This window comes from Barbus barbus (assembly GCF_936440315.1).
Source record: "Barbus barbus genome assembly, chromosome: 18".
In the NCBI taxonomy this organism is placed as follows: Eukaryota; Metazoa; Chordata; class Actinopteri; order Cypriniformes; family Cyprinidae; genus Barbus; species Barbus barbus.
The window spans coordinates 5,205,160-5,222,492 of NC_136746.1; the positions used below are offsets into that span (position 1 = coordinate 5,205,160).

General features: G+C 36.4%; 1 protein-coding gene across 2 annotated transcripts in view; it reads left to right on the forward strand.

Annotated features, from left to right (window-relative positions):
- The window catches only part of LOC306884010 (CUB and sushi domain-containing protein 1-like), a gene marked incomplete at its 3' end in the record, with an annotated part of 521,846 nt that overhangs the window by 437,543 nt on the left and 66,970 nt on the right, over nt 1–17,333 (forward strand). For both annotated transcript variants that reach the window (XM_079439599.1, XM_079439600.1), the window contains 5 exons: nt 104–199; nt 2,899–3,102; nt 5,965–6,089; nt 7,633–7,729; nt 13,535–13,639. In XM_079439599.1, coding sequence (XP_079295725.1) covers nt 104–199; nt 2,899–3,102; nt 5,965–6,089; nt 7,633–7,729; nt 13,535–13,639 — 627 coding nt within the window. The remainder of the gene's footprint in view (nt 1–103; nt 200–2,898; nt 3,103–5,964; nt 6,090–7,632; nt 7,730–13,534; nt 13,640–17,333) is intronic.

Consider the following 17,333-nt stretch of genomic DNA (forward strand, 5'->3'; position numbering starts at 1 on the left):
ATCCGTCATGTACGCAACCTTAAGACTACAGTTGGTTTTGGCACATTTGCCTCCACATGCAACTCTGAGAGACTTCAACATCTGCCATATTGTGTTTTTGCAGGAGAAACCTTGCCCTTGGCCACCTCAAACCAAATCATGCTGAGATTCAGTGCAAAAAGTGGACCTTCCGCCAAAGGTTTCCATTTTGTTTACCAAGGTAAGCGAGCACTCAGCTTTCAGTCAATAACAGGTCATTGTGCAGAGCTGAGGCTTTGTTTTTAATCTTCAAATCCGCAACATTCATTTAGCCTTTTGTGTGTTTGCGTTGTGTATATATTGGCACCGTGTATAGGGTGAAAATCACGCCTCTGAAGTGTAGGGGCGGCCTGCTGATCAGTATGCCAGAGCCCGCTTACTGTGGGAAATGGCCTTTATATTTCACACAGAGAAGTTAACAGCCGCAATCACAATGTCATAACCAATACACAATAGAGTCAAATGAGGAAGGGGCTTGAATTTGATATAATTTGTAATGCATTTAGCTCTGAGTAGAGCCAAAAGGGAGAGTGATTTCTGTGCTATTCTCATGAGTATTTTGAGAGTTGCCTTGCAGTTTTTTCTTCCCTTTTTTTGACACTTTGGTTTGATTTCAGAGCTATATAGTATTTCAGTGCTATAGGTAGTTGTTAAATTTAGGTATGGGGTAGGATTAAGGAATCTAAAATATGTTCATGCAGAATAAAGCAGTAATATGAATAAGGCGGTCAGACTTTATTTTAAGGTCCAATTCTCACTATTAACAAACCATAAACTATGACTCTTGCTTCAATAAACTCTTAATTTGCTGCTTATTAATAGTTAGTAAGGTAGTTGTTAAGTTTAGATATGGGGTAGGATTAGGGATGAAGAATATGGTCGTGCAGAATATGGTCTTTAAAAATACTACTAAACAGCCAATATGTTAATAATAGGCATGCTAATAAACAACTAGTTAATAGTGAAATTTGGTCCCTATACTAAATTGTTAAAATAAGGCTTTATACGTACTAATAAACAGCCTTTATGCTAGTAATATGCATTTTATACTGAGAATCGAAGTGTTACATCCAATTAAATGTTCCATTTGTTAATATCAGTTGACTACATTAGTTAAAATAAACTAGCAATGAAAAATATCTCTAAAGCATTTGATGTTAGTTAATGGACCCAAGCATACTTGGACTAACAATGAACAGTTGTATTTTATAAACTAACGTTAACAAAGATAAATAAATACTGTTACAAATGCATTGATAGTTGATGTTAGTTACTAACATTAATTGGGTGTATTATTTTTTGGGGCGACACTGGAGTGAGTAAATTATGTTTAAGTGAACCGTTCCTTTAAATGACCCCTGACGTGTCAAACTCCCCAGACAGTAGCAGCGTGGGACAGGGCATGCAAGGCATTTTCCCTCGTTTTAAAAGATGCTGTAAATTACTGTATTAACTCCTTTTATCAGCTGCCTTATAAAAAGATACAATAGGAATCTTTCATGGCTGCATCAGTGTATGCACACACACACAGCGCAGACCGTGGCAAGCCTGCTATGTCTCTTTATATCTCTCCTCGCCGTTTTATAGTGTACAGCAATGGGCACAGAGAGAACAGCGGGTGTATGAGAAATGTTCTCTGACAGTTAGGACAGTTCATTTGGCTCATGGAGGTATCCAGGTGATGGTGGATGGTCCCACCAGCCTCTTCCTATATATTCACAGCCGTCAGATGAAAGTTAAGGCACAAACAGGAAAAAAAAAGAACCAAGTTGCTACAATGTTCACAAAGCAAAAACAGCAAAACCAGCAAAGTTCTCTGTGCTAGGGTCATGAAGATGCTCATACAAATGTGCCAGATAAATATATATGTGGGTTTTCTATAAAAAAAGAGTGCTAAAGTAGTCACAGTGTACACCGCTGCACTGGTAACCATACAATAGGTTACAAATGTGGAACGTTATCTGTGTTTCAAAAGCTACATTGGTGCCCTTATAAAGACAACACTGTTGCTTTTAATTCATTAAAAATAGAAAAGTTCAGTTAAAAAATGTCTATCAAGTTATCAAAAGTAGAAATGGACATTATTTTAGCAACATGATAATGGAAAAATGGTTTTCGATTATTCGATTAATTGAGTTGTGACTTCTGTGAGTTGCACTATTAATTGAGTTGTGACTTAGGAGCATGCATTATTTTTTTTATGTATCTGTTGGTCACGCTTTAGTTTGCGGACCAATTCTTATTATTACCTAACTAATAATTATGACTCTTGCCTCTGTAAACTCCTAATTTGTTGCTTATTATTAGTTATTAATGTAGTTAAGTTTATGCATGGGGTAGATTAAGGGATCTTAAAAATGGTCATGCAGAATAAGGCATTCATATGTGTTTTATAAGTACAAATAAACAGCCAATGTGCTAGTAAAATGCTTACTAATAAGCGATTAGTTAACAGTGAGAACTGTTGTCTAAACTAAAGTCTTACCTCTCTTTAAATTCATTCAATTCAGTTCATTAATTAGTAGTATTCTTAATTAACGTTAGTTAAGAAAAAATACAGCTGAGTTTTAAGAACGTATTAATGAATGTTGAAATGAACATTAACTATGAAAGTTAGAAGTATTTTTCATTGTTTCAGCTCACATGAACTAACGTAATTAACTAATGTTAAAAAATGGAACGTTGTAAAATGTTAGCATTATTTTTGTGGAAACCATGTTACATATTTTTCAGGATTTTTTGCTGAAGAGAAAGTTCGAAAGAACAGTATTTGTTTTGTAACAATGTAAAGGCAGCTCACTGGGTTTTGAAAGAGAGCTGGTGTGTTTCCAAGCCTCCATCTGCACCATTTTGATTAGAGATCTGTTTCCTGTCCACTAGCTGTTCCACGCACCAGTGATACACAGTGCAGCTCCATCCCAGAGCCCAGATACGGCAGACGGATCGGGTCAGAATTCTCAGCTGGCTCCATTGTTCGTTTCGAGTGCAACCCTGGATACCTTCTCCAGGGATCCAAAGCCATCAAGTGTCACGCAGTTCCTAACGCTCTGGCGCAGTGGAATGACACCATCCCGAATTGTATAGGTAAACTAGCCTGGATTTATCCAAGAAAAATGCATACTAGTCATGTTTTATTCAGGACCAAACAATTCAGTGTGACTGAGCGTAAGAAATAGAGCAACACAGACAGTACAAATTGCATTTGACTTTTATATGCTTGCTAACAGGTACCATCATTCAAATGTTGATTTATAGCCCTGCATTTTCTCGAGTCCTTAGAGAATGTAAATGTGCGAGTTTCCTGTGGTCTCTACTAACCTTGAGGTAACTTATAAGGGTTAAGAATCCTGCTGGAGGACGAGTGATGGCCTAAATGAGGATTTAAAATGTCAGGCCTCTAGTTAATATAGCCTTCTATATTGCCATCCTCAAGGGGCTGAGAAGCTGAATCCAAGGGCCTCTGGGCCACAGCCTTCAGTTCAAAGCCGTAACCTCCAGGCTTTAATACTGAGCATTTAGCTGTCGTCGTATTCTATAGTGCTGTCATGATTTTATCATTCTCAAGGCACGTCCTCATTTCACTCTGCTTTTAAATCTCAGTTCCCCGGTTTTCATAGGAATTACAAACTGAAAGGTAGATATCTATTAAATATTAATATAAATGAATATATTTAGCTTTTTTAATCGCAACATAAAAGTCATTCCTCATTCATCTCTTTCATCCATGAATTAAAGTCAACGTGAAACACCATTTGGAACCAATTTTTTCTAAACAAGGACGTCAGTCATAATACCAGAATGTAGAGAGCTGAAGCCAAAAATGTCATGTAAGTAATTACTCTGGAGCTGTGGAAAAATGTTTCCTTCATGCTTTTAAGAAACCTCCACAAAAATCAGATGCTGGAAAAACATCTACTTTAATTAAATGGAATAATTTCAATTGCAATTTAATGCCCATCAATAGAAAGGGATTAATTTACATGACACATTTTGCTTCCATAATTTGTAATCTGGCAAATTAATTTAATTCAGAGTGAGACAAGGTATTCAATGAGAAAAACACATAACATAATGTGTCAGGTAGTTGGAGAGGAATGGTTAAAAAAGGGAATTAATGTCGTCTGAAAAGGAATCACTCCAGGAATTTGCATTAAAAGGTCAGTTTTGATTTCACAGAGCTTCAGCAAATCCCATTTTGTGGTTCCTTACATTTTTAAGTATTCTGAAGTGAAATGGCTTGAACACAACCTCTCATATTTCTACTTCCTCAAAGTATGAGGTTCAGAAACCAGTCTGGGGATTTGGTGAGTGAGTGAATGAGTGTGTGTGTGTGTGTGTGTGTGTGTGTGTGTGTGTGTGTTTGTTTGTTTGTGTTACAACTCTTTAATATGTACCCTCTTTTTCAAGGTACCATAAGTAATTGGACAGTTAACTCAAAAGCCATTTCATGGACAGATGTGGGCTATTCCTTCATTATTTCTACATCAGTTAAGCAGATAAATGGTCTGGAGTTGATTCTAAGTGTGTCATTTGCATTTGGAAGCTGTTGCTGTGAACCCACATCATGCGGTCAAAGGAGCTCTCCATACAAGTGAAACAGACAGTTGTTAGGCTTCAAAGCAAAACAAATCTATCAGAGAGATAGCAGGAACATTAGGAGCGGCCAAATCAACAGTTTGGCACATTCTGAAAAAACAAGACCGCACTGGTGAGCTCAGCAACATAAAAAGACCTGGATGTCCACGGAGGACAACAGTGGTTGGATGATCAAAGAATCCTCTCCATGGCAAAGAAAAACCCTTTCACAACATCCAGCCAAGAGAAGAACACTCTCCAGGAGGTAGATGTGTCGCTGTCAAAGTCTACAATCAAGAGAAGAGCAGTGTGATGGCATGAGCTGCATGGCTTCCAGTGGCACTGGGTTACTGGTGTTTAGTAATGATGTGACAGAAGACAGAAGCAGCCAGATGAATTCTGAAGTGTATAGAGATACTGTATACTCTATGCCCAGATTCAGCCAAATGCAGCAAAGTTGATTGGCCGGCGCGTCATAGTACGAATGGACAATGACCCAAAACATACAGCAAAAGCAGCCCAGGAGTATTTGAAGGTATGAAGGTAAAAAAAGTGGATTTCTGCAATGGCCGAGTCAGTCTCTTGATCTCAACCCGATTGATCATGCATTTCACTCGCTGACGACAAAACTAAAGGCATAAAGACCCACAAACAAACAACAACTGAAGTCAGCTGCAGTAAAGGCCGGGCAAAGCATCACAAAGGAGGAAACCTGGTCTCTGCTGATATCCATGAGTTCCAGACTAAAGGCAGTCATTGCCTGCAAAGGATTCTCAACAAAATATTAAGATGAAGATTTTATTTATGATTATATTCATTTGTCCAATTACATTTGAGCCCCTGAAATGGGGGGACTGTGTGTATATATATATATATATATATATATATATATATATATATATATATAGAGAGAGAGAGAGAGAGAGACAGAGAAGTAGGTTTAGGAGTAGGGATATTATGTCTGTGGGAAGTCCCTATAAAACATGGAAACCCATGTGTGTGTATTTAATAACATGTACCTATTAATTGTTCAAAGTAAGGCCAAGAACATGCATTAAAAAAGGTCAACTTTGATTGTTGATCATGTTGACTTATGAATAATTTTGTCAGCTTCTACAGCTATAAGGGTTTACAAAGGCAGTGCGACATAAGATTGTTTATTGGGAAATATAAAGTGTTCCCAGAAAGACATTTCTCATGCAGAGAATGTATGTTTTAGCAGGGTGATGATGGCTTCGGTTTCATGTTACCTCGGGCGTAATCGCATCTTGTGTCAAAAGAGTCTGCTTCCTTTCTCACAAGACTCAGTTCGGGCACTTGTGCTGTTCCATCCTCAGCATGAGCTCATTTTGCCTCTGTTATGCTCCACAGTCCCATGCAGTGGGAATCTGACAGAAAGGAGAGGTACCATCCTCTCCCCTGGGTTCCCGGAGCCTTATGGGAACAGCCTGAACTGTGTGTGGAAAATCATTGTTACCGAAGGAGCTGGTATCCAGGCAAGTACAAAAGAGCCACGTGTGAACTCATCAAATGCAGTAAAGCTACACCTGCTGAAATGATAAGATGGAAAAGATTCCTTTGCACGCAGCAAGAGAGTGAATTACACAGGTTAAATTTAGCATTGTATAATGTGCTTTATGCTGTTCAAAGTACTGTTTGTTTTATGTAAAAGATCCAAAAGAGATGCCAAATGTAGAACATGCCCATAAATGAAAGTCAAGATAAATCAGAAAAATGTTGATTGTGGCATTGTATGCATTGTTGCTTCCCAGACTCATTGGAAATACGTGCCTCTTCTGCAAAAATGTACCTATGCGTACGAATTGCTGCAGTTTTCAGTTGGAATTAACACTAGAGGCAGTAAAACTCTTTTAAAAAACGTATTTCTTTTCACACAAAGTATGATTTACAGGACCAGAGTCATTCAATAAGAATGCCCAATTTTGGCACAGTTAATTGCAGAATATTATGTTATCGCTTCAAAACAATTTGATCATGCGGCAGTGTTTCGATACTTTCGAACATTAGTTTTACATATACAGCTTCATAGACTTGGATTGTCTAACACCATTTGCTCAGTAGCTCTCATGATTGCACTTGTGAGGAGCTCTGGTACAAACCCTGTGAAACTACAGTTTGACTAAACAAACATTTGTTTGCATTTGTTACTATCAGGTAGGTTTAGGTTTGGGGGGGGGGGGGGTAGTTTAGGTAGGGAGTATTTCTAACACGGTAGAAAATTTACTTTTTAGTGACACTTCCCAGACATTTGAGTTTTGAACTGCCACAATATGTACCTGAAGCAACGTATTAAAAATGCAACAATACGTGCTTGTACCCACATAATAAAAATGCGACAGGGTGTGATGAATAAGTAAATTAATAAATACACGCAAGACACAGATTAACATTTTTAGGTAATCTGACAGCTGCATAAGGTATCCAAATAAACATTTAGAAAATTAAAAGAAACTATTAAAAATAAATTGTACTGTTAACCCCGCATTGTGGTACCAAACGTGTTCAGAATGTCATTTGAATGTCAAACGTGTTAGATGCTTGACAACAGACACCCAATCCCATGCCTCATATTTATATGCTTTGTACAGTCATAGAAACTGCCATTTCTGTGTTTCAAGAGGTGCTCTGAACTACTGATACAATAGAAAGATTGACATTTTTTCTCCAAACAATCTCCACAGTTCACACGTCAATAAAAATCAATCAATCAATAACAAAAATAAAAATCAGAAATAGTAATGACATTAACATATCCATGAGCAGACATTGACCATATTTAAATATCAACACCTGTCCACATATAAAGTAATTTTCGTATTGATGTGTTTAAGGTACAGTAGCACAAAGGTTAGGTTGAGATAGTGGGTGGAGAATTGTTGCATGAAACAAAATGACTGTTTTTGATTAAAGAAACCTTGGCTACGATTATAAGCAATACTGCAAAACCGTGACCATTACATGAGTTTAATTGTGCAGAATTTTGTAATTTCATAATATGTATCTCCATTTTCTTGGCAGATCCAAGTCATGAGCTTTGCCACCGAGCATAACTGGGACTCGTTAGAAATCTATGACGGTGGCGATATGACAGCTCCAAAGCTCGGGAGCTTTTCAGGTTAAGTATTGTCTTTATTAATCCCCTTTTAATTGCTTATTTCAATAATAGTCTGTTGGAGTGAATCGGCATCTGATTTACAGAAGTTCTCCTAAAGCTCATTTGCATATCATATAGTTCTTTATAGCTCATTACAGTTTCATATTGCAATAAAACTGAGAGCCAATCCCCGCCACTGGTTTTATGCCCCTGGATTCTTGGAAGTGCTGAAATTAGCTCCAGTCCTGGAAGGCTGTCCATGTGCCATCCCTTACATAACAGATGAATGCCCTCATTTTACATTTGGTTGATTAACAGTATCAATTCTTACAGCCTTTTGGGTTTCAGTTGGAAAACCACCAGCCACATTTATTTCATCCCAATTCATTATCACAATGTTCTGGACCAAAAAGCTGAATGTTTCAAATTGAAAGATGAAATGTTATGAGTATTATGAATGCCACCGCTACCGCTTGTGCTTTAATTTGTAGTTTAGCTTTCTTTTCTTTGTTTGTTTGTTTGATTATTTATTTAAGTAATTCATAGTTGGGATGTAATACTTTTGGAAAGTTGATATCTGTAACATTATATTTATATACTATAACTGAGAGGCTGCATATGTAAAAATCACCAGCATTTAAAATGAACATTTTAAGACAAAAAATATAAAAATAGTGATAAAAGGAACTAGTTACCAGTTACGTGACCTAAGATTTCCCTACAACATTTTTATAAATGTTAACCTAAAAACATGATATTGATTAAAAAAAAAAAAAACACACACACAAAAAGCACATTATGCACCAACTACCCAAACAGCTTTAACAACTGTAAATTAAAATATACAACGTATATAATGAGAATCAAAAACAGACTAGATCAAGCTATTCAAAAATGGAAAAAAAATAAATGACAAATAAAAACACATAAAAAAAGTCACACAGCAGGATTAGGAAGAGGGGGAAAGATCTTCCTTTGAGAGAGGAGGCTTAACCTTTTTGGCGACTCTCCCAGTAGACAGAATCGTGGCCAGGCCTCTAGCTACACTTTCAACACGGCTGTAATGAACTCCGCCTCTGTGCCACACTAGCAGACTGGTGAAAGGTCACCCAGCCAGGGAGCTCCGTCTGCTCTAAGGCATGTGTTCAGTGGCACTTCACACTGTCTAGCACTCCTCACCTTCCCCAAGCCATATTCTCAAAAGCAGAGAAGCTCTTTAAATGCTAAACCATCTTCACCCGGTCTCCCGAGACACCTGATGCCAGTCTAAGATTGAATTTGATGATAAAACGGTAATTTCCCCTCATTTAGATCTCAATGGTCCAAATTATAGAAGCCCGGAATCATTTGTGAGCATTGCTAAGACATGGCAGGGAATCAGGAGCCAGTGTCATTAGGCATGGTGTTTGGCTGCCCATTAAAATGCACTCTTCGCTCTCCTGTCGCCTGCGTGTTCGCCTTTTATATCCCCGCACACTCACCCATCACAATCGGCCGTTTCATTCTTCCTCTAGTCACAAATCCATTAGGATAATACCCTTAATTAAACTGTCTGATATGTTTTGTGTTTCTGTCTCCCAACACTTTTCATCATTCGGGATTAATTGCGGCTCAACAAATACCAATTTAATTACAACTGCATGCATTTTTTGTGTGTCTTTAAAATATATCACTGTCATTATTTACCTAATTCTGACCGCACGTTGTGATTCTGAAGATGAAAAATGCTCGAGATCAGTCTATAATCACTATTTCCCCAAAAGATTTCACAAAAATTATGGTGCATCTCCAAGTGTTCAGTAATGTTCCCAGCCTCTTTCGGCCTCTTTTAGCAGAATCATATATTTATCATATATACAATCATATATATAGATATATAACTGAGCTTTGCATCACAGAAATAAATTAAGTTTGAAAATATATTAAAATGACAAAATAGTTATTTTAAATTATATTGCACAATATTGCTGCTTTCACTGTATTTTTGATCAAATAAATGTAGCCTTGGTGAGCATAAGAGACATATAAGAGATTTAAGAGATTTCAAAAACAAAATCTAAAATATTAATTTAATCCAAACATTTGACTGTTTGTGTGTGTGTGCATAAAATCAGACATAATTATTACTATCCCCCGGTTTCACAGACAAGGCTTAAACCTAGTCCTAGAGTAAAATGTAAATCTGAGCTGTTTCAACTGAAAGAAATTTGCACTGACTGATCTTAAAACATGTCAGTGTCTTTGTTTTGTCTTAAGATGCACACCAGTAATGTTTTTTTCTAAGGCATGTTTATAAAAATTACTTAAATGTCCTAATTGATCTATGGCCTAATCCTGGTTTAGGCTAAGCCCTGTCTATGAAACTGGGCTATATGTAATATAGTTAATATGATTGTATAGTTGATAATTATTTTATATTATCCCAAGCATATCTCCCACAGCTTCAGTTGCATATTGAAAATGAATGGACACGTGGTTGGACTCCAGTTCAAACGCAGCCTGTTCATTTCGCTTTTATCCCACACATATTTGAGTCTGCCTTCTGCTTGCAATTTTTATTTATTTTTTCATCTGTGCGGGAGCAACATCAGTGCTCAGCTTAGAAGGAATATCGGTCTGTAGTGGTTGAATCCAATCGTGGGCATGTATTTCACAAAGAATCCTTCTTCTCAAATCCCCCTAATCTGTGAGGATGCATCACTCCTTGTCCTATTTGGCATCCGATGTGATTCAGTACTGTAAGTGTAACATATTCTGTCTGGCAAAGTCCATTTAAGCTCATCCGAGTCTCGTCTGAGCATTTTAAGATCCTCTCTCGATTGCCTTGTCACTAATAGAGATGATAGACTGCTGAATAGCTGGACACTGGATGAGCTCTGTGGAGCTGTCAAACTTCATCCAAAAATTATTAGTCAAATCATTCAAGCGCAAAGGAGCATTTTTCAGGCTTCGGTCATCAGTCTAATGTACTTGGACTGGGTTCGACTGGAGTATTAGCAGTCAGAACGGCAGGATGCTTTAAATGCAAAAGATGCCGGGGAACCATTTCCTGGCAACTGCATGACACCATTTTGGGCATTTGTGTAAAGATATAAACAAGCCATTTATGAATAATCTCTACAGTTGTGAGTTTGAAAGAAATCTTTCTTCTCAAACTAAACAGTTCTCTAAGCGCATGCCATGGCTATGTGGGTGTATTTAAGCATTCATCCCGAGTCGCTATGCGGCGGCGTACTAAGGCACTGAATACCATAAACAGTATTTGTTGATTCTTTTTACAATCTTGTTTACACCAACACTTATTTTCTTTTACACAGTATTTGAATTGTACCTTCATTCCCACAGGGAGATAAAAAGAATATGGGTAAAAGAAAGTAAGCTCAAAGGAGAAAAGAAGCTGGGAAGCCTGCAGGAACCCGAGATGTTGGATTCTGATGTGATGCATTACAGAAATGTTCATTTTGTGCCAGAGCTCAACTTCATGTATTACCGTAGTGTTGTGAGATACAGTTGTCCAGTTTTTTTAACATTATAAATCACATTCTTCAAATGCATTGGTTTACGCAGCATGTAATGTTGCCCTAAGTGAGACGGTAACGCTCTGCGATAAGATTTCATTTGTTAACATTAGTTAAATACATTAATTAACATGAACTAGCAATGCAAAATACTTCCAATAATCTTAGTTAATGTTAATATCAACATTTACTTCTGTATTATTAAAATCAAAAACATTTGTATTTTATTAATTAACATTAACAAAGATTATTATTAGATAATGTAACAAATGTATTGCGCATTGCTAGTTAATGTGTTAATAGGACCTTATTGTAAAATGCTACCAACATTTATTTTTTTTTAGCCTGGAGGCCTGTTCTATTTTGAAATGAATTTGTCACAAACATTAATGCTATATCCACATTGTCTGTTCAGATCAATCAGTGTGGAAAAAAATGGCAGATAGACTGAATTTAAAATGCAAATATATTCTCTGACAAATAGCTTAACCTACTTAATCAGTACCATCCAGATGTTTGTATCGCATGCCATGTATCAAACAACACTAAACACAGGAACTGCTCACTATCCATCATCACTGCCTGCCTTGTTGCGATTCTTTCCAAACCGTATGTATTTTACAATTTAACCTGGTGCAGTGCTTTGCATCATAAACTTGCACTGTATTTTTAATGTGATCATATTTATTATTATTTTTTTTAACTGAGGGACGACTCGGCATTATTTGTGTGGTAATTGATATCAGTCCACATGTCAGTGAAGCACAACTTGTATTGAACCCAGAACATTTCTTTAACACATGTCCGCCCACATTTACTTATCAGTGCCTGTTCAGTGTTCAACAACTTGGCAGGAATGTCTTAATGATACAGCCTGTTGAATTCTGTATGTCAAGATCGAAAATAGTTAATTACAACTATTTTGGTGCAAAGAAACATTTTCCAAAATGATAAATGTCAAAAAGGTATAGGCTAAGAGTAAAAAATATGACATTTTCGAAAATATGTTACATATTATAGTCATATTATAGTCAAAATGTCACGTTTCTGGTCTTAATGTGAAATGCTTGTGATATTAACTGTATAAAACTATAAAAAGTTATAGGTTGTTCTATAAATGTGACCCTGGAGCACAAAACCAGTCTTAAGTCGCTGGGGTATATTTGTAGCAATAGCCAAAAATACATTGTATAGGTCAAAATTATAAATTTTTCTTTTATGCCAAAAAATCATTAGGCTATTAAGTAAAGATCATGTTCGGTGAAGATATGTTGTAAATTTCTTACCCTAAATATATCAAAACTTCATTTTTGATTGGTAATATGCATTGCTAAGAACTTAATTTGGACAACTTTAAAGGTGATTTTCTCAATATTTAGATTTTTTTGCATTTTTCAAATAGTTGTATCTCGGCCAAATATTGTCCTATCCGAACAAACCATGGAAAGCTTATTTATTCAGCTTTCAGGTGATGTATAAATCTCAATTTTGGAAAACTGATACTTAAGACTGGTTTTGTGGTCCAGGGTCACAAATGTGTTTTGAGTTTTGGATGTATTTTTACCAAACCACAGCTTTTTTATTTTATTTTTTATTTTTTACAGTGAACAATTTATCAATTCACTCCTTGATCTGCCCTTCCACTTGCCTAACTCTATTCTAATACATAATGCCCATTTTTCACAATCCAACCAATTCCAAGGATAAAATCAAGTCCCGACCAACAGTTTTTCTCTCCCGTTTGACTCGGAAATATGTCACATTATGGAAGCTGCACTGCAGCACTGTTTCATGTTGCCTTTAAGGATGTTATATAGTATTCATGACATTTTCTCCACGTATTAAAGATGTCACACTCTTTATTAGTTCTGTCCATATATGCATAAGCAGAAGGAAAGTCCTCTGCTTTGAATCCAGAGTGGCAGTAGCTGTTTTGCTTTTTAGTCTGATGATAAGTGACTCTTCCCTCTGAGCTGTGATGAAAGTTCCCCCCTGAGAGCTCAGAAGGATAGCAACACACTTCAATGACTAGTGCCTGTCAAACATTTCCTTTTTGCCGTCCCTTTTTACTTGACTCCGTTTCATTTGGCTGATGTCCAAAACGGGCGAGTCTTTCACGGGAGCGATACATCCGCCGTGATTAACAGCTGCTTACCTCCCTTTGCCCTTTTGTTCCTGCATGTGTGCACACACTAATCATTTAGCTACTGTGTGTGTGTGAGCACTGGAATGAGAACACACTGTGTTCGTGTGTGTGATAACTCCAGCCCTTTTCCTGCTCATGCCCCTTTCTGGTGTTATCTTCTAGGTACAACAGCTCCAGCCTTGTTGAACAGCACCTCCAACCAGCTTTACCTGCACTTCCATACAGATATCAGTGTCGTCGCGGCTGGATTTCACCTTGAGTACAAAAGTGAGTACAGGACGTCACTATGGTGCTTTCATTATCCTGAACCCTCTGCCCTTGGTAACAGTCCAGAGCAAGACTCGCCGCTACATTTCACCGGCAAACACACACACACAGTGGGGACACGTACACACACGGCACACACACTGAGCTGTATTTTCTTCTCTTTTCGCCGCTCTGCTGCCAGGTAAAGGCAGAAGACGGCACACCCCAGCGCTCATTATTTGCTCGGCCGCGGTGTCTGTGTTTGGTGATACCAGCACAAATAAAATTGGAAAACAATGGGGATCCAGTTCAACCTTACATGGTTCATAAAAATCTTTAAAAAAAGTTCTAAGTATATTTTCAATCATGCATTTTTTGTGTGTCATCTACAGTGGCCTACTAGGTAGCAAAGAGCTTGAACATGAACTGAAATGAACGTGTCGGATAAGGAGACATACAAAATGTAAAAAAGAAACACTAATGACTAATAAACATGACAAAAATGCACAACAAAATTGCTGTACTTTAAAATTAAAGTGAAAACAGAAAAGAGAAAATAAAGTCTAATTCAAATTATTATCAAAATCTAGTTGGCAAATGTGCAAATACTAAATCTTCTGACATGATTAAAGTTTTTATTTCAATATTTTTCTTGTTAACCAAACAGCAGGAGTGAGGGTTTTAAAAGTCAATAAAATGACAGCTTAGACCCTTTTCTGTTCTCAGATAATACACTGAAGTGTTAAATGGATTTTGCAGATGAAGGTTATTACTTTTTAATGGACATCTATGCATTATTACGTTTAAAATTCAGAACTAAAATATAACTGAAAAAGTCAATTTATTATGCATCTGTTAGTTTTTATATTTACTATTTGAACACTCACAAATGAATTCATATTATTTATAATTCACTTTTCGGAGCCATTCTTGCAGTGACTTTTAAGCAGCTGCTAGGGATTTTTAATGGATGTATGAAGTCAGTTCTCTTCAAGTTCACACAGGTGTAGCGGAGTGACCACAATAATAGTTCATTATGTACCACTTTCTATCAGTAAGGCACATTTTGGTGTCCGTTATCATTTCTAAATCATTTTAAGTACTATTATTATGATTATATTGATTGATTGATTTATTGATTGTTTATTTTATTTTATTTTAAGAATAATTGTATGTGTATTATGTTGGTAATTTTGGCCTGTCCCACCTCAGTGGTCTTGATATTCTTGACTGTATCCAAAATCAAAACTGCACAAAATTATCATTATTTTGACATGATCTGTTGAAATAATATTTATTTATTTTAATTAATGAACAGTATCAATGGTCAAAAAAGGAAAAGAAAAGAAAAGAAAATAGAAGACAAAAAAAAACACACCTTTAATATTTAGTTTGATAACCTGAGGTTAGCACTCAACATACTTCACTAATCATTTGCTGGGAGGGAATCAATCAATCAATAAAATTTTAAAAAGCCAATGAGATTTCTCAATGTGAATCTCCCTTCAGACTTGATCTGCATTAACCCCGAGGTCCAGTAGTGCCAGTATTTCTCTACCAACATTAAGTTTGAGCTTGTGTGTGTGTGTGTGTTTGCAAGCCTTTCAGACTGTGACCTTTAGTGTGCTCAGACCAAGCCTCATATAAACCACCATACCAATTCACTTTCTGTCCCATTTGTCTGTTTGCGAGGGCAGTGTTCTCAGTGGGACAGCCCAATTTATCCATTTTTCTTTCTCTCATCTGTGAAAGGGTTGGTGAGGGAGCATCGCCTGCAGTAATGTTGCATGTAACAAGTCACGTAGATAGGTAGATGGAAAATTTGATCATCTGAAAGCACTAGAAGTTACATTTGAACATTTTGGTCCCATAAAAGGTTTAAACAATAGTATGTTGACTTTGTAAAGCCAAACTAATTAAACTCCATCAAAAAGCACTGTAACCACTCTGATACAGCGGAAGCAGCCTCGCGAATCACTTATCTGCATCTCTGTGCTTAGTAAACACAGATAAGTGCGATGTGGAGTTCTGTGAGTTTGGGGCATTTTGACCCTGGGCTGAGTTTAGATAAGCTCCCCTCTTCTCTTTCTTTCTATGACTCTCTTTATCGCTCTTTCCCTTCTTGTGCGCTGTCTTTTTTACTGTATATGTTCCAGTGGATTAATCAGGGGCATTTTCTCTGCGGAGGAAAAGCTGTCAAGCGCATCTTCCAAAAAACGGATGAGAAAATAACTACAGAAATGAGGCAAAAGCAATATGCATCAAACAATGTGTAAATGAGTCGTTTTAAGTAACACTGTCCAACAGCGACACCAGCAGAAGTAACATCATCTTTTTATCCCTCGAGGTCATAATGTTCTCACTGAGCTCTGAAAGCATGTCGTGTGTTGGTGTAACAGCACAAGACAGGTGAAAGTCAAGTGAGAATAAGCAGGGCCTCCTTTGAGATATAATTGTCTGATGACTCTGTGAAGGTGATTATATTTGATAATATCAGGGAATTTCATGTTTGAAACCAGTCTGTGGACTGATTGCACTGTTAACAACTCAACCACTGAGACATTGTCACGAATAAGACTGAAATTATGGTTACACCTTATATAGGGACCGATTCTCACTGTTTATCATGCCTATTATTAACATATTGGCTGTTTATTAGTACTTTTAAAGCACATATTCTGCATGACCATATTCTACATCCCTAATCCTACCCCATACCTAAACTTAATAACTACCTTTCTATTAATAAGCAGCAAATTAGGAGTTTATTGAGGCAAAAGTCATAGTTATTGGTTTATTGGTAGTTAAGCTATTGTGACCAAAATTACTTAAAAATTATGAACTTGAATGAACTGATTTTTAGTAAATAAATTAAGTTAAATTAAGTTACTCAGTTAATAATAAAAGCCAAACAACAGTTAGTAGCCAAAAAAAAAGCTTCTTGTTGTATTATTGTATATGCAGTCAAACCAAAATGTATTCAGACACCTTCAATATTTCTCAAATTATCACAGTTTATTTGCTATAGTTTAGAAAATGGTAATAAGGTTACTTTGATAGAAAGGTATGTAATGGATTACATTCAGCCAAAAATTATTCAGCTGTTAAATTTAAGTACACAATTAGATAATACCAATTTAGGTCAACCAATTACCAAGCAATGCTTAATTTTGTTCAGTCTGTGGTGTAAAAAGGTCTCATTAGCAATTAAAGAACAAAAAAAAACACATAAGCAAAACATGGTCAGGTCAAAGTGTCTGAACAATTTTGGTCCCAAACTTTTATCAGTTTTACTGGTAGTCCACTGAATGAAGAATTTTTGGGTATAATATGTCACAGTTTACTTTATTGCCCTATCCTTACTTACATAAAGGAACTATAGTGCCCTGCACCCACTAGTAAAAAATATATATCAAACATTATATTTGGTCTATGAATAATTTTTGGTTTGACTGTATTATTTTCAAGGTTATGTATGTAAGTAAACAAACACTTACTGAGGCATTAATTGATTTTACTATATAATAAATCAATTAAATTGAAAAAAATAATAAATAAAACACTCACATTACTAGGCCAATGCATGTTTTTCTTATGATTGTATGATTTTAAACCTTAACAATCTTTTTTTATTTTTACAACTGCATTTCACCACAAACAAAAGCTTATCTATAATATGAAAGTGCAATTTTCACTAAAGATTGTTTTTTTTTTT